The sequence below is a fragment of the Mobula hypostoma genome, chromosome 17 (genome assembly GCF_963921235.1).
Source record: "Mobula hypostoma chromosome 17, sMobHyp1.1, whole genome shotgun sequence".
Classification (NCBI taxonomy): domain Eukaryota; kingdom Metazoa; phylum Chordata; class Chondrichthyes; order Myliobatiformes; family Myliobatidae; genus Mobula; species Mobula hypostoma.
The window spans coordinates 19,376,341-19,401,768 of record NC_086113.1 but is presented as its reverse complement, the minus strand read 5'-3'; the positions used below and the strand labels follow the sequence as shown (position 1 = coordinate 19,401,768).

The 25,428-nt window shown below is 39.0% G+C and overlaps 1 protein-coding gene across 6 annotated transcripts in view; it reads right to left on the bottom strand.

Moving 5' to 3' along the window:
• Window positions 1-25,428, bottom strand: part of LOC134357872 (triple functional domain protein) — a 345,138-nt gene that overhangs the window by 87,763 nt on the left and 231,947 nt on the right. For all 6 annotated transcript variants that reach the window (XM_063069603.1, XM_063069602.1, XM_063069598.1 and 3 more), the window contains exon 34: window positions 21,506-21,749. In XM_063069603.1, coding sequence (XP_062925673.1) covers window positions 21,506-21,749 — 244 coding nt within the window. The remainder of the gene's footprint in view (window positions 1-21,505; window positions 21,750-25,428) is intronic.

The window sequence follows — 25,428 nt, the reverse complement described above, 5'->3', positions numbered from 1 at the left end:
TTTCTTCATCCACCTTGGTCAAAAACAAAAGCCTTATTGGGCAACTCTTGGTGAAGTTTCATACAACAGGCACAGATTTTGAACAGAAATAACCAGCAAAAGTGTCAGCAAGGAAACTTTGTACAAATGGGCAAGAGCATACGTCGTGAGAGAAAGGCAGACGTAATAAGTGCTCAGTGGATTTAAGTGTTATCAAGGTCTCAGCCCAAAACATCAATCATCACTCCCCCCTCACAAATGTTATTCGGCCTGCTGAGTTCGTCCAGTCGTTATGTGAGTCATTGAGTTTTGGAGCAATACTGCATGGAAACAGGCCCTTCAGCCCAACTCACACTGGCCGATCAAGATGCCCATCTGAGCTACTCCCATCTGCCCATGGATCGCCCATTTAGTTCTAAACCTATCCTATCTATGTACCTGCCCTACTGTATTTTAAATATTGCTATTGAATCAGCCTCAAGCATTTCCTCGGGTAGCTTGCTATGCACATTATCCTCTGTGTGAAGCTGTTGCTCAGGTCCATTTTAAATCATTCCCCTTCATACTAAACCTATGCCCTCTCATGTTTCATTCCCTTTCCCTGGGAAAAAGACTATGTGCATTCGCTCAATCAATGCTCCTTATGATTTTTAACCTATACAAGATTATCTCTCAGTTTCCTATGCTCCAATGAACAAACGCTTAACCTACATCACTTCTCCCTATAAGTCAAGCCCTCAAGACCTGGCAAATTTTCTTTCCAGCAAAAAATAGCAATGTCTTTACAACTGCAGCGTAACGTCTTTACTACTATACACGATGCATTGTCTAATGAAGATCAGCATGCCAAATGGCTTCCTCACCACACTGTCTACATGTGACGCTGGATTCCGTATCTGCCCCAGATTTAAGCATCTGCAGTCTCATGCCTCCATTTAAAAAGGTTAAACTGTGCTTGGTATTTGAATGTCACAAAAAAAATCTAGCCTTTTTTAAATGACAGATTAGACTTAGCTTAACCATTCTCTTTCTCCCCCCCTCCCCCCCGCCACATAATTGGCAAATCCAAAACACAGGAAGATGCAACAATATTTGATAAATAAACACACAAGCACTGAATTATATCAAAATCAGAATCAGGTTTAATATCACTGGTATATGTCATGAAATTTGTTATGTAGCAGCAGTACTTTGCAATAATAATAAATAATATTAATAATAAGACTGTAAATGACAATAGGAAATACATATATATTTAAAAAAGTTAAATTAAATAAGTAGTGCAAAGAGAGAAAAGAAATAGCCAGGTAGCATTCATGGGTCCATTGTCCATTCAGAAATCTGATGGAGGAGGTGAAGAAGCTGTTACTGAAACATTCAGTGTGTGCATTCAGGCTCCTGTACCTCCTCCTTGATGGTAGCAATGAGAAAAGGGCATATCCTTGATGATGGGGGTCCTTAACGACAGATGCCACCTTTTTGAGGCATTGTCTTCTGAAGGAGTCTTCGATGCTGGGGAGGATAGTGCTCATGAGGAGCTGGCTGAGTTTACAGGTTTCTGCAGCTTTTTCTGATCCTGTGCCAGGCCCCTCCACACCGACCAGTTAGAATGCTCTCCACAATACAGCTGTAGAAGTTTGCAAGTGTCATTGATGAAAATACCAAATCTCCTCAGACTCCTAATGCAACATAGCCACTGTTGTGCCTCCTTTGTAATTGCATCAATATATTGGCCCCAGGACAGACCTTCAAAGATGTTGACACCCAGGAACTTGAAACTGCTCACACTTTCCACTGCTGATTCCTTTGATAAGGACTGGTGTGTGCTCCCTCGACGTTACTAATGCTGCGTGCAGGTTGTTGCAACATCACTCAACCAGTTGATCTATCTTGCTTCTGTACACCTCCTCATCACCATCTTAAATTCTGCCAACAATAGTTGTGTCGTCAACAAATTTATAGATGGCACTTGAGCTGTGCCTAGTCACACAGTTGTGCGTTTAGACTCAGCAGGCATATCCGGGTGAAAGCCTTGTATTACAGTAAATCTTATGTCTATAACACAAGAGGCCATCGTGTGACATCAACACCTCTAATTCATTTTGTTATTTACAGAAGTGCAAAATAAATTTATCAAAGTACATATATGTCATCATATACTACCCTGAAATTCATTTTCTTGCTAGCATTCATGGTAAATACAAAGAAACACAATAGAATTAATAAACGTACACAACAGGGTTGACAAACAACAAATGCACAAAAGCCAATAAAATGTACAAATATAAAAATAAATAAAAACACAAATAATAAATAAATAAATAATAAATATTGAGAACAAGAGATAAAGAGTCCATGAAAGTGAGAACAGTTCAGTGTTGGGGTGAGAGAAGTTGAGTGAAGCTACCCATATGAAGGAATAATTGGTATTACCCAATTAACCTGCTATTGAACTATGTATGGAGGAAATCAGAGCATGCAGAGGAAATGTATATGCTCAAAAAGAGAGCATGCAAACTCTGAACAGGCAACATTGGAGGCTAGTCTTAAATCTACAATCTGTACAAAGCAAGAGTCTGACATTACCCCCTCCCCCCACCAATATGCTGGTCCAAATACTAAGCTTCTTTAAAGGGTGCATAATCAAAGCACTGGCTGTGTTCTGTTAGTACTTAAGTGTAATTAATGGGAAGTCCGTTTGTCAATAAGCAACTTCATAACTGGATTGTTTTTAACATGACATGTATATCTCTAAAAGAAAATGTATGCAATCTCTAAAAGAGATCTGTCAGATATAACCAGAGGTTAGTATTTCAAACCTAACAAGTCAATCAAGTTAACTCAAAATGTCTTAAGACCTATTTTAAAAAAATATTTTAATCACAAAAGCTGGCAGGAAAACTACAACTTATATTGCAAAAGACAAGCAGGAAATATTGAAGGGGATACTGGAGGATTTAACATGTAGAGGTTGTGGGTAAAGGAAAGGAAATGCATTCTTAAGTTCAATAGCAACTAAAACTATAGCTTGTTTTCCATGATTTGCATATTCTTCATAGTATACAATTATCCCAAAATTGACTTAGAAGTCCTCAGTAGATTTTACTAAAAAGATTAAGATAGCCCAGACAAACAAGAGAAAATCTACAGATGCTGGAAATCCAAGCAACACACACGAAATGCTGGAGGAACTCAGCAGGCCAGGTAGCATCTATGGAAAAGAATAAACAGCTGACATTTTAATTTTTTCCGAAGATAGCCTAGAGGTGTTAAATCTCTCCAGTGACAAAAACAAAAGATCAGTAATGACCAATGTATGAACTTATTAAGGAAGATATCAACTCCACATGTAGCATACACAGGAAAAAGTACTTTAGCTGACATCTTACTGTTTATGTACAATCCTTCATTTTACTGTGAAATATTACTGAGCCTATCAAATTATTACTATCAATTACATTGCGCAAGGTGAAGATAACATAAGTAGGAATAATAACAATATCATGAGGAGAACAGACAAACTCCTTACAAATCACAGAGTGAATTGAATACAATCGCTGCACTGTAAAGCATTATGCTAATCCGTTATACTACCATGCTGCACCAAAATGTGATAAGTACGAACAAGTACAAAACTGTTGGCATTGCTAGCTCTCATCTTTCTGAGTTGGAGAATAAAAATGGAAAGAAATTTATTTCTGCCCTCAATTTACAAGTCATTATACAATTGACTATATCTGTTGTGGCTCAGTTAGGATAATTTCCAACTCAGTGCGAGAAGGTTGAGAGTTCAGGCCTCAATCCAAACATGGAATATGGAAGCTCAGCCCAACATTTTGTAGTACTGAGGGAATGTGGCATTGTCCGAGATGTCGTTTTTCAGAACTTATGTTCAACCAAGGTCAGATAGAATTGATTTTATGGCACTTTATTGAAGAGCACAGTAGTTAACACCAATGCTCAAACCTGATTGATATTATATCATTATTTTATCAGTTTTAAAAACTACAGTGGGGACACATTGTGACCCGTACATGCTGGCTCAATTAAGCAGCTGCCCTAATTAACCACAGTTTCAAGGAAATGGTTAAAAGGTATGAAAAAGACAAACTACTGTTTAACAATTTATGTACCTAACTGAAATACAGAACAAATCAGAACACAACAAATAGCTCTACAGTACTATAAAACTGTGTAATAGCTCCTAATTGTTATCGACAGAAGAATTCATCTCCCATGTTCTTTTAATTGACTGTAAATGAACAAAATCCATACAGACTGCCTTTATACAATACTGCAGATGATTGCATCCTCCAAATCTTAATTTTCATCGTAACATTCAAGATGATTGTGGATACCTTAAAATACTCCATAATTCCCAACTTGTTGTTTCATTTTCATTCTTGACCATTTCCTGCATCTCCAAGCCCGAATGCTTGAAATCGTGCAGAGCAAAACTGTCTCAACTATCTGTGACAAAAATCACTATTTATGAACACAAACACATGCAAGTAATGCTAGTTAGAAACTGTTTGGCAATAGTCTCCTGCCCCAATTAAATGGTATAGTGTTCAAAATAAACAAAGGGAATCCGAGATATTTCCTCAATTTAGTTTTTGTTCTTTAAGTGTTGTTCCAAATAAATAGCAGCCCCAAATACTCGATGGCCCAACTAACTGGAATACACATTAAGCAGTTTGGGAAATCTTGTGGGGGCTATATGGATGCAGATCAAAGTTTGTTCTTTCTTTAACTCATCCTGGCACAAAAGGATCTAGAATTAATGGCAAAACCTTTTAAGTGATGTGTAAGCACAATCAAAAAGCCTATGGAACTGGAATAAAACTGTAATTTGAAGCTGGCAATAGGATCCACTGCTGAAGGTGAAAATTCTTCTTTATAACTCTTCTCCATTCTTAATCTCTTGCTTAATATTGTTAACCACCAAAAAGGTGAGCAATTTACTCCAAGGTCTTCAGCACTGTTTGGCAAAACCTTGCTGTCAGCTGTTAGTAATTGTGTTGAAAGGCAGGGGTGTGTGTCTGTGTACCTGTGCAAGTGCACTGGTGTGTGTGCGTGCATTAGATAGATAAACACAAAATTCTCAATTTGGAACAAATATAACATCCACATGGTGCATAAATAATAATTAATAATCGAAGTGGCAATATTTCATGGAGTTGCCATTACTGCAAACTCCAGTATCTTTCTTTTATCACATCAAAGACTACGAACAAAGCTTATGGGAAGGTTAGTATCTTGGCTTTGAAAAATGTTGAATGCAACACTTAGAAAGGTCATCTGGTTTATCATGGGTACTTAAAAGGACACTCCCTTTCGCCAATAATTTATGAGGAAGTTGACTCAAAGGTATGCAGAAAATTATTCATTCTATATTTTTAAAAAAGAGCATCTTTCTTCTTACAGCTTGACACCATCCCAGAGAACCGAAAGCCAATTTTTATTAAGTTGCTCTGGTAACAATAGAAAAGGGGACATAATTGTGCACTAGCTTTCAGCCACAGAATGGCTAAGAAATAATACAGTAAACTAGACAGGCAAGAGCTTCTGTGCAGGAAAGTTCCATTCAATATATTAAGGAAATATAAAAATATATAAATTCTTTTTTAGCATCAACTTCAATTAGAGTAATCATTAAAAGTTGGCAAAAGTGGGTTCAAAAATTAATTTAGAAAAGAACAATGGAATGTCAGCCTTTTGCTCCTGAGACAAAATTACAAAGGAGTAGAAATTCTGTTCTAATGGTACAGGAACCATGTTAAACCACATCTGGAGCACTGTACGTAGAGCTAGGTAGGAACCAGACTTCAGGAAGAATACAAATGCTATTGAGGTGCAGCAACGTTAGCAGGAGTTAAAACATGAGGCTGGAAACAAAGATTGTGAACCTTGAATACTAAAGTAATACAAATAAGGTGTTTCGACTGATTAAGTTATATAACAGAGCAGATGGGCAGCAGAAGAGGCTGAATAAAATTAGACTGCTCAAGGAAGCACTTCTTAACGAAGTATTGATCTGTTTCACAAAACACTATTGAATTAAAATAAACTGAAAATTTCAAAACAGATTTTTGCTAGAAAAGAGAACCATGGGAAGTGGATGGAATTAGAAAACAGATTACATAATGTACAACTGAACCTACAGCCTTCCAAGTGTGTTAGAGTTCAACAAATTGTCCGAGAAAGTAGTAGGAACATACAGTCAAAGCTTACATTCACAGTCAAGTGCAGCTTAAAAAATGCTTGTTAATAGACCAGTTATCCAAGGCATCAAAGTTATATAGCCATTCAAATGGAGAAGATTCTTCAGAATAGTTTTGCTATATAAACAAATGTATGATCTGGATTTTGTGATTAATGGTAAGGCAAGGAAGCTTACTACTTATTGACCTCAAAAATAGCTTCCTGTGATAGTGCATTTCTTTTTTTCTTGCTGTTTGTCAGGTGGCAATTCAGGCAATTCCTTGCATCCAGCAACAGTCAAACTGACTGAGCAACATATAATTTTCAGAAAATCAGGTAAGGCAATGTAAATGGGAATAACATAGATGGCTATAATGATTCAGCAACAGCTTCATCTCCTCTGCCATCAGATTTCTGAATGGACAATGAACCCATGAACATTACCTCACTACTTTCCCCCCCCACTTTTTGCACTTAATTAAATTTAAAAAAATATACACACACACACACTTCCTACAGTAATTCAGTTTTGATTATTATGTATTACAATGTACTGCTGCCGCATAACAACAAATTTCATGACATATGCAGATCATAGATTCTGATATTTGACTGTGCATGTGTACAAGGTGGGCTGGAGAGCCTGCTTCTTTGCTGCGCGACTCTATGAGTAACAAGATGTGTAAAAATTCATTTATTTGCAGCCAGTGATGTTCCCAGACAGTAAATTTGCTTTTATAGGCAATATCTTATGTCAAGGAAAATTCTGTCGAAGAAATATTTTTTACTTGTGGGTCAAAGAAAGCTGATAAAGCCAATCTGCAGACTTTGTTGCAGTTAGTAATATAGAATGGGATTGACAGACTTGGGTTATTGATTTGGGCCATTACATTTAGAAATACCCACACCTTAATTTCCTGTTGCTGTTCTATGATTGCGAAGCGCTGAGGTGCTTACCACTTTTTTTCCTGTTGTTGTTTACCTGATTTTTTTTTTGCACATGGGGGAGGGAGGCTTGTTGTTTGATATTTTTCTTTGAAAGGGTTGGTTCCATGATTCTTCTTTGTTTCGTGACTGTCTGTGGGGAAGACTAATTTCAGGGTTGTACACCACACACATACTTCGATATTAAATGTACTCGGAATCTCCAAAATTCTCAGCTCATGATGGAAAACATGGATGATGGTCTCCATGGGTTGGTGTAAAAGTTGCATTTCCCCTTTGTGCCTGGAGGACAGCCTTAAAATGCTTTCTTCTGCTCTGGTGCACATGGCATGACTGAACTTCAGCAGTCTGGAGTCTGTATCTACATGACACAGCTATCCTAGCTAAGATGATAGCAGGTGACTGCTTATCCATTTCCATAGATGTTGCCTGACCTGCTGAGTTCCTCCAGCATTTTGTGTGTGTTGATTTGGATCTCCAGCACCTGCAGAATTTCTTGTGTTTACGGTAGGTGCCTTTGATGCTTATTAGGTGGAGGCAGAGTTATGATGGTGCTCAATGGTGACTCCTTCGAGTTAATCCGTGAAAACAGTTTAATTTCTGCCTTTGATGTCTCTCTTTTTTCTTTTCAGGGTGGATGAGTTTCTGTTGAAGACCCTGTCCTGGAGTTACACTCAGACTTCGGCTTTTTGAGTTGGTGGGACCCCTCCCTCCTGGTAGCTCACGACCGGCCACTTTTTGAAATCCCCAGGATGCAGCCGAGAAGACGTAAACACAAAATAATCTGCAGATGCTGGGATCAAAGCAACACTCACAACATGCTGGAGGAACTCAGCAGGTCGGGCAGCATCCGTGGAAATGATCAGTCAAAGTTTCGGGCCGGAACCCTTCGTCAGGACTGAAGAGGGAAGGAGAGGTGCTGCTCTGGAGGTACGGTCTGACGTGCAGGTCATGGAAGAGCTTGATCTATGGAGGAGCTCAGCAAAGCCATTGACTCTTGAAGAGCGAGAAGCCCGCCTTGCTGCATCATCTACAGGAGCTTCTGTGTTTTTGCTGGGAGAAAGGCCACATCCCTGACATGCTGATTGCAACACCGTCACACTGTAGAAAAAAGAGGGTGACCGTAGTGACTATAACAACTACCATGGCATCTCTCTCCTTAGTATTGTGGGGAAAGTGATCACCTGCATCATCTTGGCACGACTTCAGAGCCTTGCATTCAGAGTCTACCTGGAGTCCCAATGTGGATTCAGAGCAGGCAGGCCTACAGTGGACTTGATCTTCTCACTGCACCAGTGATAGAAGTGTCGAGAGCTGTAGAAGCCACTCTACACAACCTTCATTGATCTGACCAAGGCATTCGCCTCTGTCAGCAGGTGGAGTCTTCAAACTCCTGCTAAAGATTGGCTGCCGCCCAAGACAGCGCAGTATCACATCATCCCTGCATAAGGACATGCACAGCACTCTCTGCTTCAATAGAGTAACTTCTGATGCCTTTCCAGTGAGCAGTGGAATGAAACAAGGTTGTGCCCTGGCACTGACCTCTTTGGAATCATCTCCATGTCCTTCACTATGCTTTCAGACAGCACTGAAGGCATCTATCTTCACATAAGAACTGATGGCAAGCTGTTCAACATCGCTCGCTTGTGCTCCAAGAGCAAAATTGAGACAGCCCTCATCTGCGAGATACTGTTTGCAGATGATACAACATTGACACCACACACTGAAGGTGGAGTCCAACAACTAATTAACCACTTGGTTCATGCCTGCAAGGAGCTTGGGTTAACCATCAATCTGAAGACGACAAATGTCGTGACCCAACATGCAGAATCTCTCAAAAACATCACCATTGATGGTTGCTCTCTTGAAGTAGTCAACTCCTTCACCTATCTTGAGTCGACCATCACCAGCTCCCTGTCCCTCAAAGTAGAGGCAAACAGCAGGATTGCCAAAGCTGCAGATATCATGGCCAGACTGAACAAGAGAGTGTGAAACAACAGACAGCCGACGAAGAAGACCAAGCTGCCTGTGTACTCAGCACCGTCCTCAACGCCATCAAGGCTTGCACACCATTTATCAGCCAAGAGAAGAGGCTAAACTCGTTCTGCCTATGCTACCTCAGGCACATCTTGCACATCTCCTGACAGGACAGAATCACCAACACAGAGGATCTGCAGTGGCTGACTCAGCAACAGATGCCTCAGATGGTTGGGTCACGTCAAACAGATGGACCAGGGAAGCATTCCCAAGGACATGTTGATGGCGAGCTGAGTAAGGGTTACCGCCCATGAGGAAGACCATGCCTTCGCTACAGGGATGTATCTGCAAGCACGACCTCTGGCAGGTATCAACCTCAACACATGTGAGGAAACAATTTCAGACTGGACCAGCAAGGAGGCCACAGTCAAAAGCGATGTATAATGTGCTGAGATAGCAAGGACCAACATGTTCATTAACAAGGGAGCCAGAAGAAAAGCTTGAGCTGCATCACCCAGAGCACCTTCCTCCTTCACCTGCAGCCACTGTGAAAGAGACTGTTATTCTGGAGTGGGGCTGTACAGCCACACTTGAAAGTGTAAATCGCCGCAAGTCTACTACCCCAAGAACCATCAGAAACGTATCACACCATCATCTCTCAAGATGCACAGATGCCGACAACGATGACGACAAATTCTAAATCAAACCATGCATGAAAAAAATGTCCTAAAGCTCAGAATTTCCAAAGAGCGGCAAAGGCAAGCTGAATTCCTTGAACATAAAACATAACAGTTGGTCACCATCCCCCATGGAGGCCAGAATCAGAATCAGGTTTAATATCATCTGCATATGTCGTGAAATTTGTTAACTTCGTGGCAGCAGTACAATGCAATACATGATAAATATAGAAAATAAATAAATTACAGTAAGTATATACATATGTATATTAATTAAATTAAGTATAGCAGTGCAAAAACAGAAATGGAAAAAAGTGAAAAAAGTTCATGGGTTCATGGGTCCAATATCCATTTAGAAATCAGATGGAAGAGGGAAAGAAGCTGTTTCTGAATGGCTGAGTGTGTTCCTTCAGGCTTCTGTACCTCTTTCCTCATAGTAACAATGAGAAGAGGGAACGTCCTGGGTGGTGGATGTCCTTAATGATGGATGCCACCTTTCTGATACACTGCTCCTCAAAGATGTCTTGGATACTACGAAGGCTAGTACCCATGATTTAGCTGACCAATGTTACAACTTTCTGAAGCTTACTTTGATCCTGTGCAGAAATCACCCAATACCAAACAGTGATGTAGCTTGTCAGATTGCTCTCCATGGTACAACTGTAAATGTTTTTGAGTATTTTAGCTGACAAACCAAATCTCCTCAAACTCCTAATAAAGTCACTGTCTTGCCTTCTTTATAGCTGCGTCAATATATGAGGACCAGGATAGATCCTCAGAGATATTGACACCTAGGAACTTGAAATTGCTCACTTTCTCCACTTCTGATTCCTCTATGAGGATTGATTTGTGTACCCTTCACTTACCCTTTCTGAAGTCCACAATCATCTCTTTGGTCTTACTGACGTTGGGCGCAAGATTGTTGCTGCAACACCACTTAACTAACTGGTATATCTCACTCCTATACACTTTTTCGTCACCATTTGAAATGCTCCCAACAATAATTGTATTATCAACAAATTTATTGATGGTATGATCTTCCAGTCAGGAAGCTGAGGATCCAATTGCAGGGGACAGTACAGAGGCCCAGCTTCTCTAGCTTTTTGATCAGGACTGTAGGAATGATAGTGTTGGAACGCTGAGCTACAGTCAATGAACAGCATCTTGACGTAGGAGTTTGAATTGTCCAGGTGATCTAAGGCCGTGTGAACAGCCACTGAGATTGCTTCTGCCGTAAACCTATTGTGGCAATAGGCAAATTGCTGTGGATCCAGCTCCTTGCTGAGACAGGAGTTGGTTCTAGCTATGACCAACCTCTCAAAGCATTTCATCACCGTAGATGTGAGTGCTAATGGACAACAGTCCTTAAGGCAGCTCACACTGCTGTTCTTGGGCACTGGTATAATTGTTGCCCCTTTGAAACAGGTGGGAACTTCCACTTATAGGAGCGTTGGGCTCAAGAGGCAGAGGTGTAAGCTGAAATTTGGAGTCAAGTCCCCGTATCAGGACTGAGAGGGAGAAGGAAATATTGACAGTACTAGTTGGTAAGTGATAGGTGGAAGCAGTTGGGGGGAGGATGATGGACAGATAGAACCAGATGAGTGAAGGGGAAGGGTGAGGTAAACAAAAGGAGAAGCATGCTAGGTGGATGAGTAAGATGGAAGATCTACTTTCTCTTCACATGACCGTCATAATGATGTGATACTGCTTAACCCAGTATTTAGTAATGCATTTTTTTTCCTAACTATGTTAATTGGGGAGTTCCCCATACCTATCATTGTAAAGTTACTCTTATGCCTCTTGACAATTCACTTGCCCCTGGAGTGAGCAATTGTGACAGGCTGGAAAAGAGAATTGTATGGTCCTCACTCAGCTCTGAAAAGCTGGTAACTTTGGAGGTCTACCACATCTGACTTCGTACAGGATCCAAAACTCTATTGATTTCAATGTAGTGATTCTTGGTAGAACGGTGGGGGGGAGGGTGGAAGAAGATACAATTATTTCACTTTAGTGTAATGCATACCAAGAAATATTTTTCACTTATAAAATGATCAATTTTTTTTTCATTTACTATAAATCAGAGACATTTAGAAGCTATTAAAGTAGTACACACCTTTCAGAGCTGGCAAAGGTCAGCCCCAGCATCAGTAAGCTTTGCAAATCTGTCAGACATAGAGCCTCAGTATTCTGGAACCTAAAGTTTTGTCTCTTTATCAAACTCAGTGCAGCATTCAATTATGAGGAATACCAATGAGATCAGCCCTCTGCATTCAGCTGAAGCAAGATATCTGAGAACTGGAGGTGGTAAGTGGGCACTGGACCTGCTCCAGAATGACTCAACTTCCTAACAATGTAGCATTTCACTGCTTAATTACAGAAATCATATTCTGATTTCAAAGATTCAAAGTACATGTATTATCAAAGAATGTATAAATTATACACCTTGAGCAAGAAACCCGAAGAACCCAATTAAAAAAAATAAAGACCATAACCACTGCGCAGTGAAAGTGGAGAAAAAATAACATGTCATGCAAACATTAACAGCAAATGATAGCATTCCAAACCAGTTTGAGTCCTTAGATCTGCTCCCCAGAGCAGCCGGCGTAGGCCCTAGCCTCAATCTCAGTTCATCATATTAGTGGGGCAAAACCACAGTGAAACTTGCAGAGACTACAGCCACCAGAGAGGTATTAACGTTGCGGGAGAGTGAGCAAAATCAGCCAGACCCTTGCTGACTGTCCCGACACTCAGGCTTTCCAGTCTATCTGGGCTGGCATTTAAATTATCCAAGGACTAGGTATTGCCTCGCTCCAGGACTGAGACCCCGGCACAGCAACACACCCGGGCCAGACAGCCCAAAGCCATTCCCGATCTCACCAAATCGGCTCAATGCTTGGAGCGATCCAACCTCGCACCCAGTTAGGTGAACAGGCATCAAAGCTCTTTCGCATTGACTCCTCCCCAAAACGTTCACTCCAACAGCGATAGCGATACTCCATCTGTGACCCCATCTTGAACACATTGCATTTCGGCTTTGCGATACACCAGGATGGCTCATCCTTCAAATCAGCTTCGCATCCACTTGCTTCTTTATTATTTGCAGTCATAGTTGACCCAATTTACTTCAGAAAAGTAATGTTTTAGTCATATTTCTTGCCTTCTGATCTACCTGTAAGCCATCGCACAACTTCAGTAGCACCACCTTAAACCAATATGTTACAAATACAAAATGTACGCACTTTTCTTTTATATTCAGATCTTAGGAATTTAGATATTAACATAGCAGTTATTGTAATGCTTTGCAGCACCAGCAATCGGAAGATCGTGGTTCAATTCCTGCCACTGTCTGTGAACACAGGGTTTGTGCAATTTCCCCATGACCGTGTGGGTTTCCTCTGGGTGCTTCAGTTCTCTCCCACATTCCAAAAGACACGCAGCACAGTGACACTTGCAGGCTGCCCCCAGTAGTTATTTGGGCTGTGTTGGTCATTGATGCAAATGATAAATTTCATGGTATGCTTTGCTTTAATATACATGTGACAAATGAAGCTAATCTCTCATCCTCTTAATTATATAACCCATCTTCTCCTAAATTCTTCAAACAGCTCTGAAACTGCACCAAGGGATAATGTACAATGGAGGGAGGTTGCAGTAATTATTGCTGGGACTGAATTTTCAGGTATGTAGTAATGGAAATGACAACAGACTTAAACGAACAACTGATCACTATTAAATAGAATTCCATCTTTCTATCAGCCTTTTCATGTTGAGAAGTTCCCGACTTCATTCACGAAAGGCCCCACCACGAACTATGCACCTTATTCTTGATCTCAATTGGTGGTGAAAATTAGATCAAATTACATCACAACTATCCTATATTTGTTTAGAGATATAGCGCCGAGTAGGCCCTTCCTGCCCTTTGAGCTGCACTGCCACAGCATCCCCTGACAACTCCGATTTAACTCCAACCTAATGACAGGATAATTTACAACGACCAATTAACCTACTCAGTATGTCTTGGGACTGTGCGAGGAAACCGGAGCACTAAGAGAAAACCCATACATTCCATGGGGAGAACACACCAGAGACTCCTTCAGAAACACCAGAACTGAACTCTAAACTCCAACACCCTGAGCTGTAATAATGTCACACTAACCACTACTCTACCATGGCGCAAGGGAATGCAACTTTATTGTCTGCAATTCTGTCTTGCAACTTAACATTTGGAAATTATTCTGATGAACCTGCACTGCCCTCTCTTCGAAGGCCAACACATGTCACCCAAGGTGTATGCCCAGATCTGCTTATACTATTATGTTTAGGATTAACCATGGCATAGCGTAACAGTCCCAAAACCTCATCCCTCTTGTACAGTAATTCATTTCTTAGAAATAAAACAAAAATTTTGTTAACTTTTTGACTACATCACATACCCATCCATGACATTTTTAATGATCCTTTTACATAAATCGTCAAGTCTGTTTTGACCTCCACTATTTCCAAGTTTCATCATTTAAACATTCATTCACAAAAGTTTTGCTTAAACCTTAATTTATTGATGTCTCTGTAAAGCTATCAGGTACGCTTTCTATCTTTCATTTTTCCCAAACTTGAATGTTTGCCTTTTCAGCCCCTCATCTATAAATTCAGTGAATGGTGCGTTTCTGACAAGGACACTGGTAACTAATCACATCCTGATGTTTTGGCCAATTATCCAAACACTCTGTTTCCTGCTGCTCTGCCAAACTGCGCTCCAGGATATAATTTGACGCAAGTTCCCATGAGCTTCAACTTCAACTACCATGAAGGGTTTTATTAAATACTTTCTGGACAATCACACAGACAAGAACCATTTTCATACCCACACCTCTGAAAATTTGATCAAAAGGCCAGTGACCAATGCTTTTCATTCTTCATCTTTAATTACAGATTCTCAAAACTTGCTGGATGTGCTACTCATACAGCAAGTCTGCATTACACTGATTCTGCGCTCTCTTTTCTTAACTTATGCTGAGATGGAAAGCATCTGGACTTGGGGATTTGTCAGTTTTTTTCTTTCTTTTAGAATCCCTGTGATTTGATATTATTATGCTCCAATACTGCTTACATTATAAATACATGCATTTTCAGCAATTTCTAGACTATTGCTTCCGGAGAGAATTTCCTCCGTATTGACACTCACTTGGCCCCATTATCCCCATAGGTCTGAGCTGTAAACTGCTTTAATATATACATTCTGAAATGTCTCAAAGCATGACTGTGTGTGTTTTTGGCACACTTCCATATTGTGAGGATTAGAGTCCTCAGATGGGAATAACAATGTGATTTTGTATGGTAATTCTTCAAACTGCATTTGGTCAACTTGCATGGAATGTACATCAATATATTGTGAAGATGAAATATATTCGAACATTTGTCGGCCACAATCGAGGAGTCTCTCTTGTAGGTAATAAATATTTCCCATTTATAGAGTTGACTGCAGGCAAGATTACTTTTTCTTTCCCAATTGCTTCCATCATTTTGCAGAATGTTTCTCTACTACTGTCAGCATAATCACAATTAGGAAAAATACCAGCACCATCAATATTCTTCCATGCATTTACCAGTGACTTTTCAAATGACCTGGGATCAATCAGAGGCACTTACAGGTTCAGAAGAAGTGCTAAAAGCCAAGAGTTTACACAATTGAAATTTTTTGTAGCCTAAGTTAAGATCAGCATTGATGCAATTAGCTTCAAGTTGCCTTTACTACATATTTTTTAAGACAAGAGGGTACAAAGGGAAATTTTGGTTGGCTCTCTTGGTTCTGGGGAAAGTCTAGTGGAAGCAGTATAAGTGGCAGTCAGAAAGCTGTTAGCTTTGCAATGAGAGCAGATGGAAGTAGTCAGGAATACCATTCTAACATCTAAACAAGAATAATAAAATCTGGATAAATGAGGCTCTCTGGTTAATCCAAATTAATAAATAACAATGAAAATAGCTTTCAAAAGGTTCAAATATTCTACTTAAGCAAGATGGTGCTGGTGAAACATGACAACGTGCTTCTGGCAGCTTACAAAATTTCTAAATATACTTCTGAACTACTGTCACTGTAATCTGCAGCCTGCAATTTCCCTTTAAGTAACATACTTTAATTCTTAAGAGGAGCACGACCTTGTCATGGTTTGGAGGCTTGCATCCTCAATGACCTAGAGAGCTATGGTGGTTGGAGTCCGGACCTTATGCTTTGGGTCTTGGTAGGGTCCAAGGGCCATATAAATCAAAGTGTAAAGGCCAGACTAAGAGTGGTCCACTAGACCTCCAGGTTTGAGGGTTCAGCTCAGGGCTAACAACCTTGACTGGTCAAACAAAACTGTTATGGAAACAACAATGAAGAATCCTTCTACATCTGTGTGCGACACACCTGGGGCACAATAGAGAACATGACCAAGAATGGACAGAGATGGAGGAGCTTCACTGTTGTCCTAAAAGCCAGCAGGCAGAATGGACAATAAGTAAGCAACGTATTTTTGAACCTTCTTAACAAACTAGCGATTTCACGATCTTCTGAGGGACTCAGCTGACTTAATTCTCAAGCACGCCGGTTTCCTTCTATTATTTCGGAAGACCAAACGGGTTTTATTAAAGGTCGTTACTCTTTTTATAATATTCGTACATTGTTAAATATCGTTTATACTCCCTCACAAAATGTTCCTGAGTGTGTTATTTCTTTAGATGCCGAGAAAGCTTTTGATAGAGTAGAATGGCCTTATTTATTTAAGGTGCTTGAAATGTTTAATTTTAGCTTGAAATTTATATCCTGGATTAAACTGTTATATTATTCCCCTGTAGCCTCGGTTCGTACTAACTCCTTAAACTCACCTTTTTTTCCTCTCTTTCGTGGTACTCGACAAGGCTGTCCTCTTAGTCCCCTATTATTTGATATTGCATTAGAACCTCTTGCAATTGCTATTCGAGAATCTTTAAATATTACTGGGATAACTCGGGGATTAAAGTCCCATAAATTATCACTCTATGCTGATGATTTACTTTTATATATTTCTAATCCTGAGAGATCCATTCCTGCTGTTTTAGAGTTATTAGCACAATTTGGTCTTTTCTCAGGTTATAAATTAAATCTTAGTAAGAGTGAACTTTTTCCGATTAATAAACATCTTCCCTTATATTATAAATTTCCATTTAAATTGATTAATAATTACTTTTCATATCTTGGGATTAAAATTACTTGTAAACATAAAGATTTATTTAAGACTAACTTTTTACCATTAATAGACCATATTACTCAACTTTCATCTAAATGGTTTCCCTTATATTTAACTTTGATTGGTCGTATTAATGCAGTTAAGATGTTTTTTTTGCCAAAATTTTTATATGTGTTTCAGGCATTACCAATTTTTGTTCCTAAATCTTTTTTTGATAAAGTTGACTCTAAAATTTCTTCATTTATTTGGCAGAACAAGAATCCGAGACTGGGTAAAATACATTTACAGAAAGCTAAGAGAGATGGAGGTTTAGCATTACCTAACTTTAGATTTTATTATTGGGCTATTAATATTCGACATATGAAATTTTGGTTACTTGATCGGGACATACTATTTATTCCTAAATGGGTAGCATTGGAATTACAATCTGTTCAGGGTTATACACTTGGTTCTATTTTAGGTTCCTCTCTTCCTTTTGATTCGAAACGTTTTAAGCAGGTCTCTAACCCGATAGTTAAATATGCTTTGCGCATTTGGTTTCAATTCAGAAAATTTTTTGATCTTAATCAATTCGGGTTAGCGATTCCTATTTTAGGTAACATATTTTTTCCTCCCTCTTTTACGGATCGCGCTTTTCAAACTTGGAAGACTAAGGGTATTTTACGGTTTTTGGATTTATTTTTAGATGGTTCCCTTATGTCTTTTGAACAATTATCTAACAAATATAACTTATCAAGAATACATTTTTTTAGATATTTACAAGTTAGAAATTTCCTAAGTACTATACTTACTTCCTTTCCAATGCTTCCTCCTATATATATTTTAGATTCGATAATTAACCTTAATCCATGTCAGAAAGGTGCATCGGCTATGATTTATAATATTATTATGAAACTTAGGAAAGCTCCATTTGATAAGATTAGGGTAGATTGGGAACAGGAATTGGGGCTTACCATTTCTGTGGATGATTGGGGGCAGATTTTACAATTAGTTAATACTTCCTCTATTTGTGCTAAACATTCCCTAATTCAATTTAAAGTGGTTCATAGAGCACATATGTCCAAAGATAAGTTAGCGCGTTTTTACTCGCATATTAATCCTTTCTGTGATAGATGTTCGGGGCAGATAGCCTCTTTAACTCATATGTTTTGGTCTTGCCCTACTTTGGAAACTTTTTGGAGAGATATTTTCAATATTATTTCTAAGGTATTAAATATAGATATCTCTCCTCACCCTATTACTGCTATCTTTGGACTACCTAAAATTTCTAGTAATCTTTCCCCTTCAGCCCGTAGAATGATTGCATTTCTTACTTTAATGGCGAAAAGATGTATTTTACAACATTGGAAAGAGCTTAATGCTCCAACTACCTTTTTTTGGTTTTCTCAGACGATTTTATGTTTGAATCTGGAGAAAATTAGAAGTAACCTTTATGATTCTTCATTTAAATTTGAACAGATTTGGGGATTTGGGGACCTTTTATTCGATATTTTCATTTAATGTAATATTTACCCTTCTTGTTTTCTCTTCACTGTTTTAATGGAGGTCGGGATTGAGGACGTGATTTTAAGTTTAACTCTGTTTGGTTTCAAGTTAGCCCATTGCTTTGCTTTGCTTTTAGTTAGTTGCACGGTGGGTTTTTTTTGGGGGTTTTTTTTTTCTTTTTTTCCATTGATATATATAAAATCTAGTATACTATTATGTTATCTTGGTTTCTTATGCTTAAATTACATTGTTTGTAGTATTTTCTTTTTGGTATTGTTATCTTTTGGAATTTTATTATACTTTAACATTGTATTAATGTTTATATGGCTTACCTTTTTTGTATACTTACTCAATAAAAAGATTTAAAAAGAAAGAAAGCACGCCGGTATCGCACCTTTAAACGGACATAGGTACATTGCCACGGCTGAAAGAGGGGAGGACTCCAAGCAGGCTAAAATGCTAGGTTATAAAACTTGCTCTACCTAGCATCTTGTTAGCAAAGGTATAGTCCTTGGAGAACAAGATTGAATACCCAAGGACAAGATTGTTGTATCGGAGAGAACTAAGGCATTGCTGCATTCTCTGTTTCACAAAGACATGGTTCACTCTGGACAAGCTGGATACGTCGGAGAGACCTGAGTGCCTCTTGACACACAGGATGGACTGGACTGATTTGGAGAAGGCAAAAGGTCTGTGGTTCTTGATAAACTTTTTCTGGTGCTCAGACCCAGCAGTCCTGTCGCATTCTTGTTCCTCCAACCTGAAACACCTAACGATTAAGTGCCGACCATTCTACTTATCAAGAGAGTTCTCCTCCATGATCCTGTCTGCAGTTTACATACTTCTAAAGGCTGATGTTAAGTAAACACTCGAGGTACTAAGTGCCACCATCTGCAAACAAGAAACAGCCAACCCCAACGCCTTTCAATTCATTGTCGGACTTCAATCAGGCTTTTTTTAAGAAATCTCTGACCAATTATCATTAACATATCACCTGCAGCACCAAGGGTCCCAACACACTCAGAAACTGCTATATTACGATTCCATGCGTAGACCACATTTTGTAAAAATCTGATCACTTCCTCTTCCTACTTGTAACAGGCAGAGGCTAAAGAGCAAGGCAGAGATAAGAACAGCAAAGAGGTGGCTGCAGGAGGCAGAGGAGCGGATATGGGATTGCTTTGAGTTGGTGGACTGGGCCATGTTTGAGGACTCACCCAAGAATCTGTGCAGCAACAGCACTGTTGTTATGGACTTTATAAAAACAGTCATAAACGAGTGTGATCCCACAAAATAACTCAGAGATTTCCCCAACCAGAAACCTGAGATGAACCATGAGATCTGCAGTCTACTGAGGGCCATAAGTGGCATTCAGGCCTAACGATCAAGAAAATGCAACAGGTCCAAGTACGATCTCCAGTAAGCCATCTTGTGTGTGAAGTGGCAATTCCAGAAACTTGAATCATTGAAGGATGCTTGACAGCTGTGGCAGGTCCTGAATGCTATAATCTCCTACAAAATGAAACCTAGTGACATAGGTGACAAGTCTTCGTTTCCAGATGAGCTCAATGCCTATATGCTCACTTTGACCATCTAAACATGGAGGGGCCTTCACTCCCACAGTCCCCGATGACCCTGTGATTTCCGTCTTTGAGGCTAACATGAGAACATCCTTCAGGAGGGTGAACCCACAGAAAATACCTGATCTTTTCCTGGCCAAGTACTAAAGATCTCTGCTGATCCACTGGCTGAGATCTTTAACCTCTCGCTTCGGCCGTCTGAGGTACCCACCTGCTTCAAGCAGGCTTCAACTATACCAGTACCGAAGAAGAATGTAGTAATCTGCCTCAGTGACTATCGTCCAGTAGCACTGACATTCAATGCTAGCAGACCCTCAACGTTAATTAGTAAGTTTCAAGACCTTGGCCTCATTAACTCCTTGTGAACTGGATCCTTGATTTCCTCACTTGCAGACCCCAGAGAGTTCAGATTGGCAACAGCATCTCTTCCACAATCTCTATCAGTACAAGTGTACCGACAGGCTGTGTGCTTAGCCCACTGCTCTAATCACTCCACACTTACAACTGTGAGGCTAAGCACAGCTCCAATGCCATATTTAAGTTTGTCAACAATACCATGTTCACTGGCCAAACCAAAGGTGGTGACGAACAAGATATAGAAAGGAGATTGAAAATATGGCTGAGCGGTGCCACAAAACAACTTCTCACCCAATGTCAGCAAAACCAAGGAGATTATTATCGATTTCAGAAGAAATCCAGAGGTCCATGAACCAGTCCTCACCAGGGGATCAGAAGAGAAGAGGGTCAGCAACTTCAATAAAGATATATTGATTGGTTGCAACAGTCTGGAATGGAAGCACCAACGCCCTTGAACGAAAAAGCCTGCAAAAAAAGTGGATACTGCCCAGTTCATCAAAGGTAAAGCCTTCGCCATCGTTCAGCGCATCTACATGGAGCGCTGTCGCAGGAAAGCAGCACCCATCATCAAGGAACCCCACCATCCAGGCCATGCGCTCTTTTCGCTGCTGCCATCAGGAAGGAGGTACAGGAAGCCTCAAGGCTCACATCACCAGGTTCAGGAACAATTATTATCCCTCAACCATCAGGTGCTTGAACCAAATTACAACTTGTAACTTGTAAATTGTAACCAAATTACACTCATCTCATCACTGAACTGTTCTCACAACCTATGGACTCACATTCAAGGATTCTTCATCTCATGTTCTCAATTTTTATTGCTTATTTCTGATTATTTATTCCTTTTTTTTTCTTTTTGTATTTGCACAGTTTGTTACCTCTTGCATATTGGTTTGTCTGTCCTATTGGGTGCAGTCTTTCATTGATTCTATTCTGTTTCTTGTATTTACTGTGAATGTCTGCAAAAGAATGAATCTCAGGGTTGTATATCGTGACATATATGTACTTTGATAGTAAATTTACTTCGAACTTCCAATTACTTTGCTTGGTTAAACCAAATCTGGCACAATAATTTTCCCAAAATAATGATGAGTCCTACCTTTATGGTTGAAGATACCCTCCATCTCCATACTGCTACGTGAATGTGCAATACACAGAACACTGCTGGGAACCACTCCTTCAGCAGCTGGAGATCGATCTGTTGTACGCACCAGACACCAGTCAGGCTTATCATGGGGCCTCTCTAAAACCTCCACAGTTTGACCCCGTCGAATGCTCAACTCATTGCTGTTCGTTGCCGCAAAGTCATGGATAACCACTGTTAACTCACACCCACCGGACAACTGTGGAGAGAACAGAGACAGACATGAGAGAGCCAACATATTGGCCCAGACAAAAGATAATACTGTCATTACCAAATTTTATCAGCCATAACTAATGCAATTCTTTTCACATTTCTGCAGCCCACAAGATTGCTGGAATCCATTATTTTAAACTCTGCTACGCATATCAAAACACCAGCCACAAAATAAACAGAGAATATCATTTAGCTTTCCATAGTAAATTGCAAAATTAATCATTACTTCAACACTTAATCAAAGAAAAACTTATTAATATTAAAAATTCCAGGTATTTTCTTTGTAAATATTCACAATTCCTTACTGAAGACCTGAAATAATATTTGTATTGCTGACTGTTAACATTACGTAGATGATATAATTTCCCTGAAAGAATAACTTCAACTGACAGTTTGTTTCAATCTCCTTGTAGGATTATCTCAAAGCACTTCATAGCTTGCAAATTATTTTTTGAAATGTAGAAATTTAGGAAATTCATCAACAAGTTGCCTACTAAATTTTAGAAACATGAATCACAAGAGAAATGGAGTGATGACATTTTGGATCAAAGCCCTTTTGACCGGATGAAGAATCTCAATACAAAACAGTGAAGGTCTATTACCCTCCAAAGATGCTACCTGAGCCACTATGTTCCTCCAGCATTTGTTTGTTGCTCCAGACACAGAATGTCCAGGTAACCTTTATCCTTAATAACACTGAATGAAAGGTAATTAGAGGTCTAGATGTTATGGATAACTCCCTAAACTGTGCAGTGTTTTATTTTTAATATCAACTGGAAAACAACCAATTAACAGATCCTTCAATAACCTACAATGCAGTATTTCTGAAATAATTTATTTTCAAATAAAATCTCTCCCAGATAATTGACCTAAATAAAAGTCTGGGTGCAGGTTTCCAACAAATATAACTTTGCCTTGGACCTGTTCTTAAATAATTAAAATTAAATGTGGTGTTTAAATGGATTAAACTTGAGTTAAAAGTATCCAAAGAACTTTAGGTTCTCTTTGATATTACAAAACAAAATTTTATTTTAGAAGTTCACAATGTTATTCCCAATTACTGTTTTTGGTAATTACGAAATACTGTTCTCATCAGATTTCAAATGGTTCTAGTACTTTGTTCCCATGCTATTGTTATAATTTGCTAGCTCACTTCAATTTGCATTTTACTCAGTGAATTTTTGTGTGACTTTTTATAGAGATTGAACCTCCTGCTATTACCAAGCTACACTCAACAAGTGGAAAACACAACCAAGCTCACAGACCTTCCTAATGACTCACGATTAAACATGTGGTGAATATTTAGCTTTGGGCTTTGAAAAAATGTCATCATGGCAAATCACTGCACTTTACAACATGTAAACTTAGATGTTTACACATTTCAAAATCCATTGCCAACTTCAAATGTAGTTTATATAATTAATGATTGTAGAGAGCATACCAAGTAAGTATATTCTGATTTTCATGGATGGAGTGAAAACCATAAGTAGCTGTAATTACAACAATTAATGCCTTCAGTCTGTCAACAGGGTCTGTAAGTTATTTAACTTTCAATGTTTATTTCCAATTATTTGGTTAAATACTTTGCAATAAATTCAACACGATTTTGTGAAGAAATCAGATTATGAAATAAGGAAGCAAAAAACTTAGCTTAAAATATGTCAACATTTTCATTTTCTGAACAAATTTGAAGATCTGATAGAGCAAATTTTTGTTCTGAGTTATTTAGTAACAAAATAAATACACATACCAAACCAAAGCTGTCCCACTCCCAACCCAATCCCATCCACCTACTCTTCACTTCAGATTAATTGAAGTGTGCAGCTACTGATTGACTTGAAGGACTGAAGTTGATCAATTTATTCAGGGATAGGAATAACATATCTACTTTAAATACAGAATGTATGTTTGATATTGTAAAGAATAAAAACATTAAATAATGCCTTTTACAATTTCAAGATCCCCTGAAGTGCTTTAGAGACAATCTGGAGTGCAATTGCTGTTCTGATGTGGGAAATATGCAAGTTCTAACAGATTTTATAAAATGACCAGATAATCTATCTCTTCTCCAATTTTGGTTGAAGGATAAACATTAGCCAAAATGCTAGATGAGAATTCCTTGTTCTTCTTCAGGGTTATTACATAGGCTCTTTTCTATCCAAATGAAATGACAGACAAGACCTCATAAACACAAGAGATTCTGCAAATTCTGGAAATCCAGAGCTACACACAAAATCCTGGAGGAACTCAAGAGGCCAGGCAGCATTGATGGAAATGAATGAACAGTTGACGTTTTGGGCCAAGACCCTTCATCAAGACTCAAGGCCTCATTTTTTGTGCTTCAGATTCCTGAACGGTCAGAGAATCCATGAATACTACTACATATTTTCATTCTTTGCGTTATTTATTTTTGTAACTTCTCGTGATTTTTATGTCCTGCACTGCACTGCTGCTGCAAAACAATACAATTCTTAACACGTTAATGATAATAAACCTGATTCTAATTCTGACTACAACTCTGCTTCTCAAACTATCACAATTGCCCTGCAAAGGAGACACGAAGTTAGTACAAATAGTTGAGCCAGATGTGCGGTAGAGTATTGCACGAAGTAAACATGCATTGGATTGGTCTGTCAGTCAAGTGTCCCCAGTGTAGTGTAACAATTTCCAGGCTATTAAGTACAAATTTATGCTTGATAGAGTCAGAACAAATAGAGGTATTCCACTTGTAGGGCTGAATGGTGGCGTAGTGGGTTAGTGCAACACTATACAGTGCCAGTAATTCTGGTTCAATTCTTGCCTCTATCTGTAAGGAGCTTTATGTTCACTCCATGTGGTTTTCCTAAAGATGCTCTGAATTTCTCCCACATTTTGGACATTACGGTTAATAAGTTGTGGGCATGCTATGGGGGCGCTGGATGCATGGCAGCATTTGCAGGCTGCTCTCAGCACATCCAATGACACAAACAACGCAGTTCACAATATGTTTCGATGTATATGTGACAAATAAAGCTAATAAAGCTAATCTTTCTTTAGTTCATAAAATACATAGCTATGAAGGGATTTTCTGAAGTTGAATGCTTTGTCTTTAAAAAAAGAAATCTTTCAGTGTATTTTCAAAATTTCAGCTATCATATTCACATCGCATATATATTCACATCCCTTCAGGATTAACCTGCTTGGTGGCGCAACAGTATCAGCACCGGACTCTGGAGCGAAGGTTCCCAAATTTGAATCCAAGTTGGGTTGAGCGTCGAGCTAGCAACTTGGCCTCGTAAAAACAAGAATAGTTTGCTACGGAAACACCGTCATGATGGTGCCCCGATAACTCCACTGGCGAGTTAAGCGCTATTCTTCTTCTTCAGGATTAAACAATAGACGATGGATTTTAACAGGGAGTGCAATTACCATATGATCCTTCTCATCGTGGATGAATCAGTGGAAAAAGATGGTTATCGTAAGTACAAGCTAGTCTGTCATTACTGTGACGCATTTACATTTTGCAACTGATGCATTCAAAATAATTAAAACAACTGAACTACATTCAATCACAAAGTAAAATGAAAATATTATATGGTAGGAATAATTTCTACTGTAAAAATAAAAGCAAACTATTACATGATTCACAATAGGCTTTATATCCAGGCTTCAATCAAAATTATTTA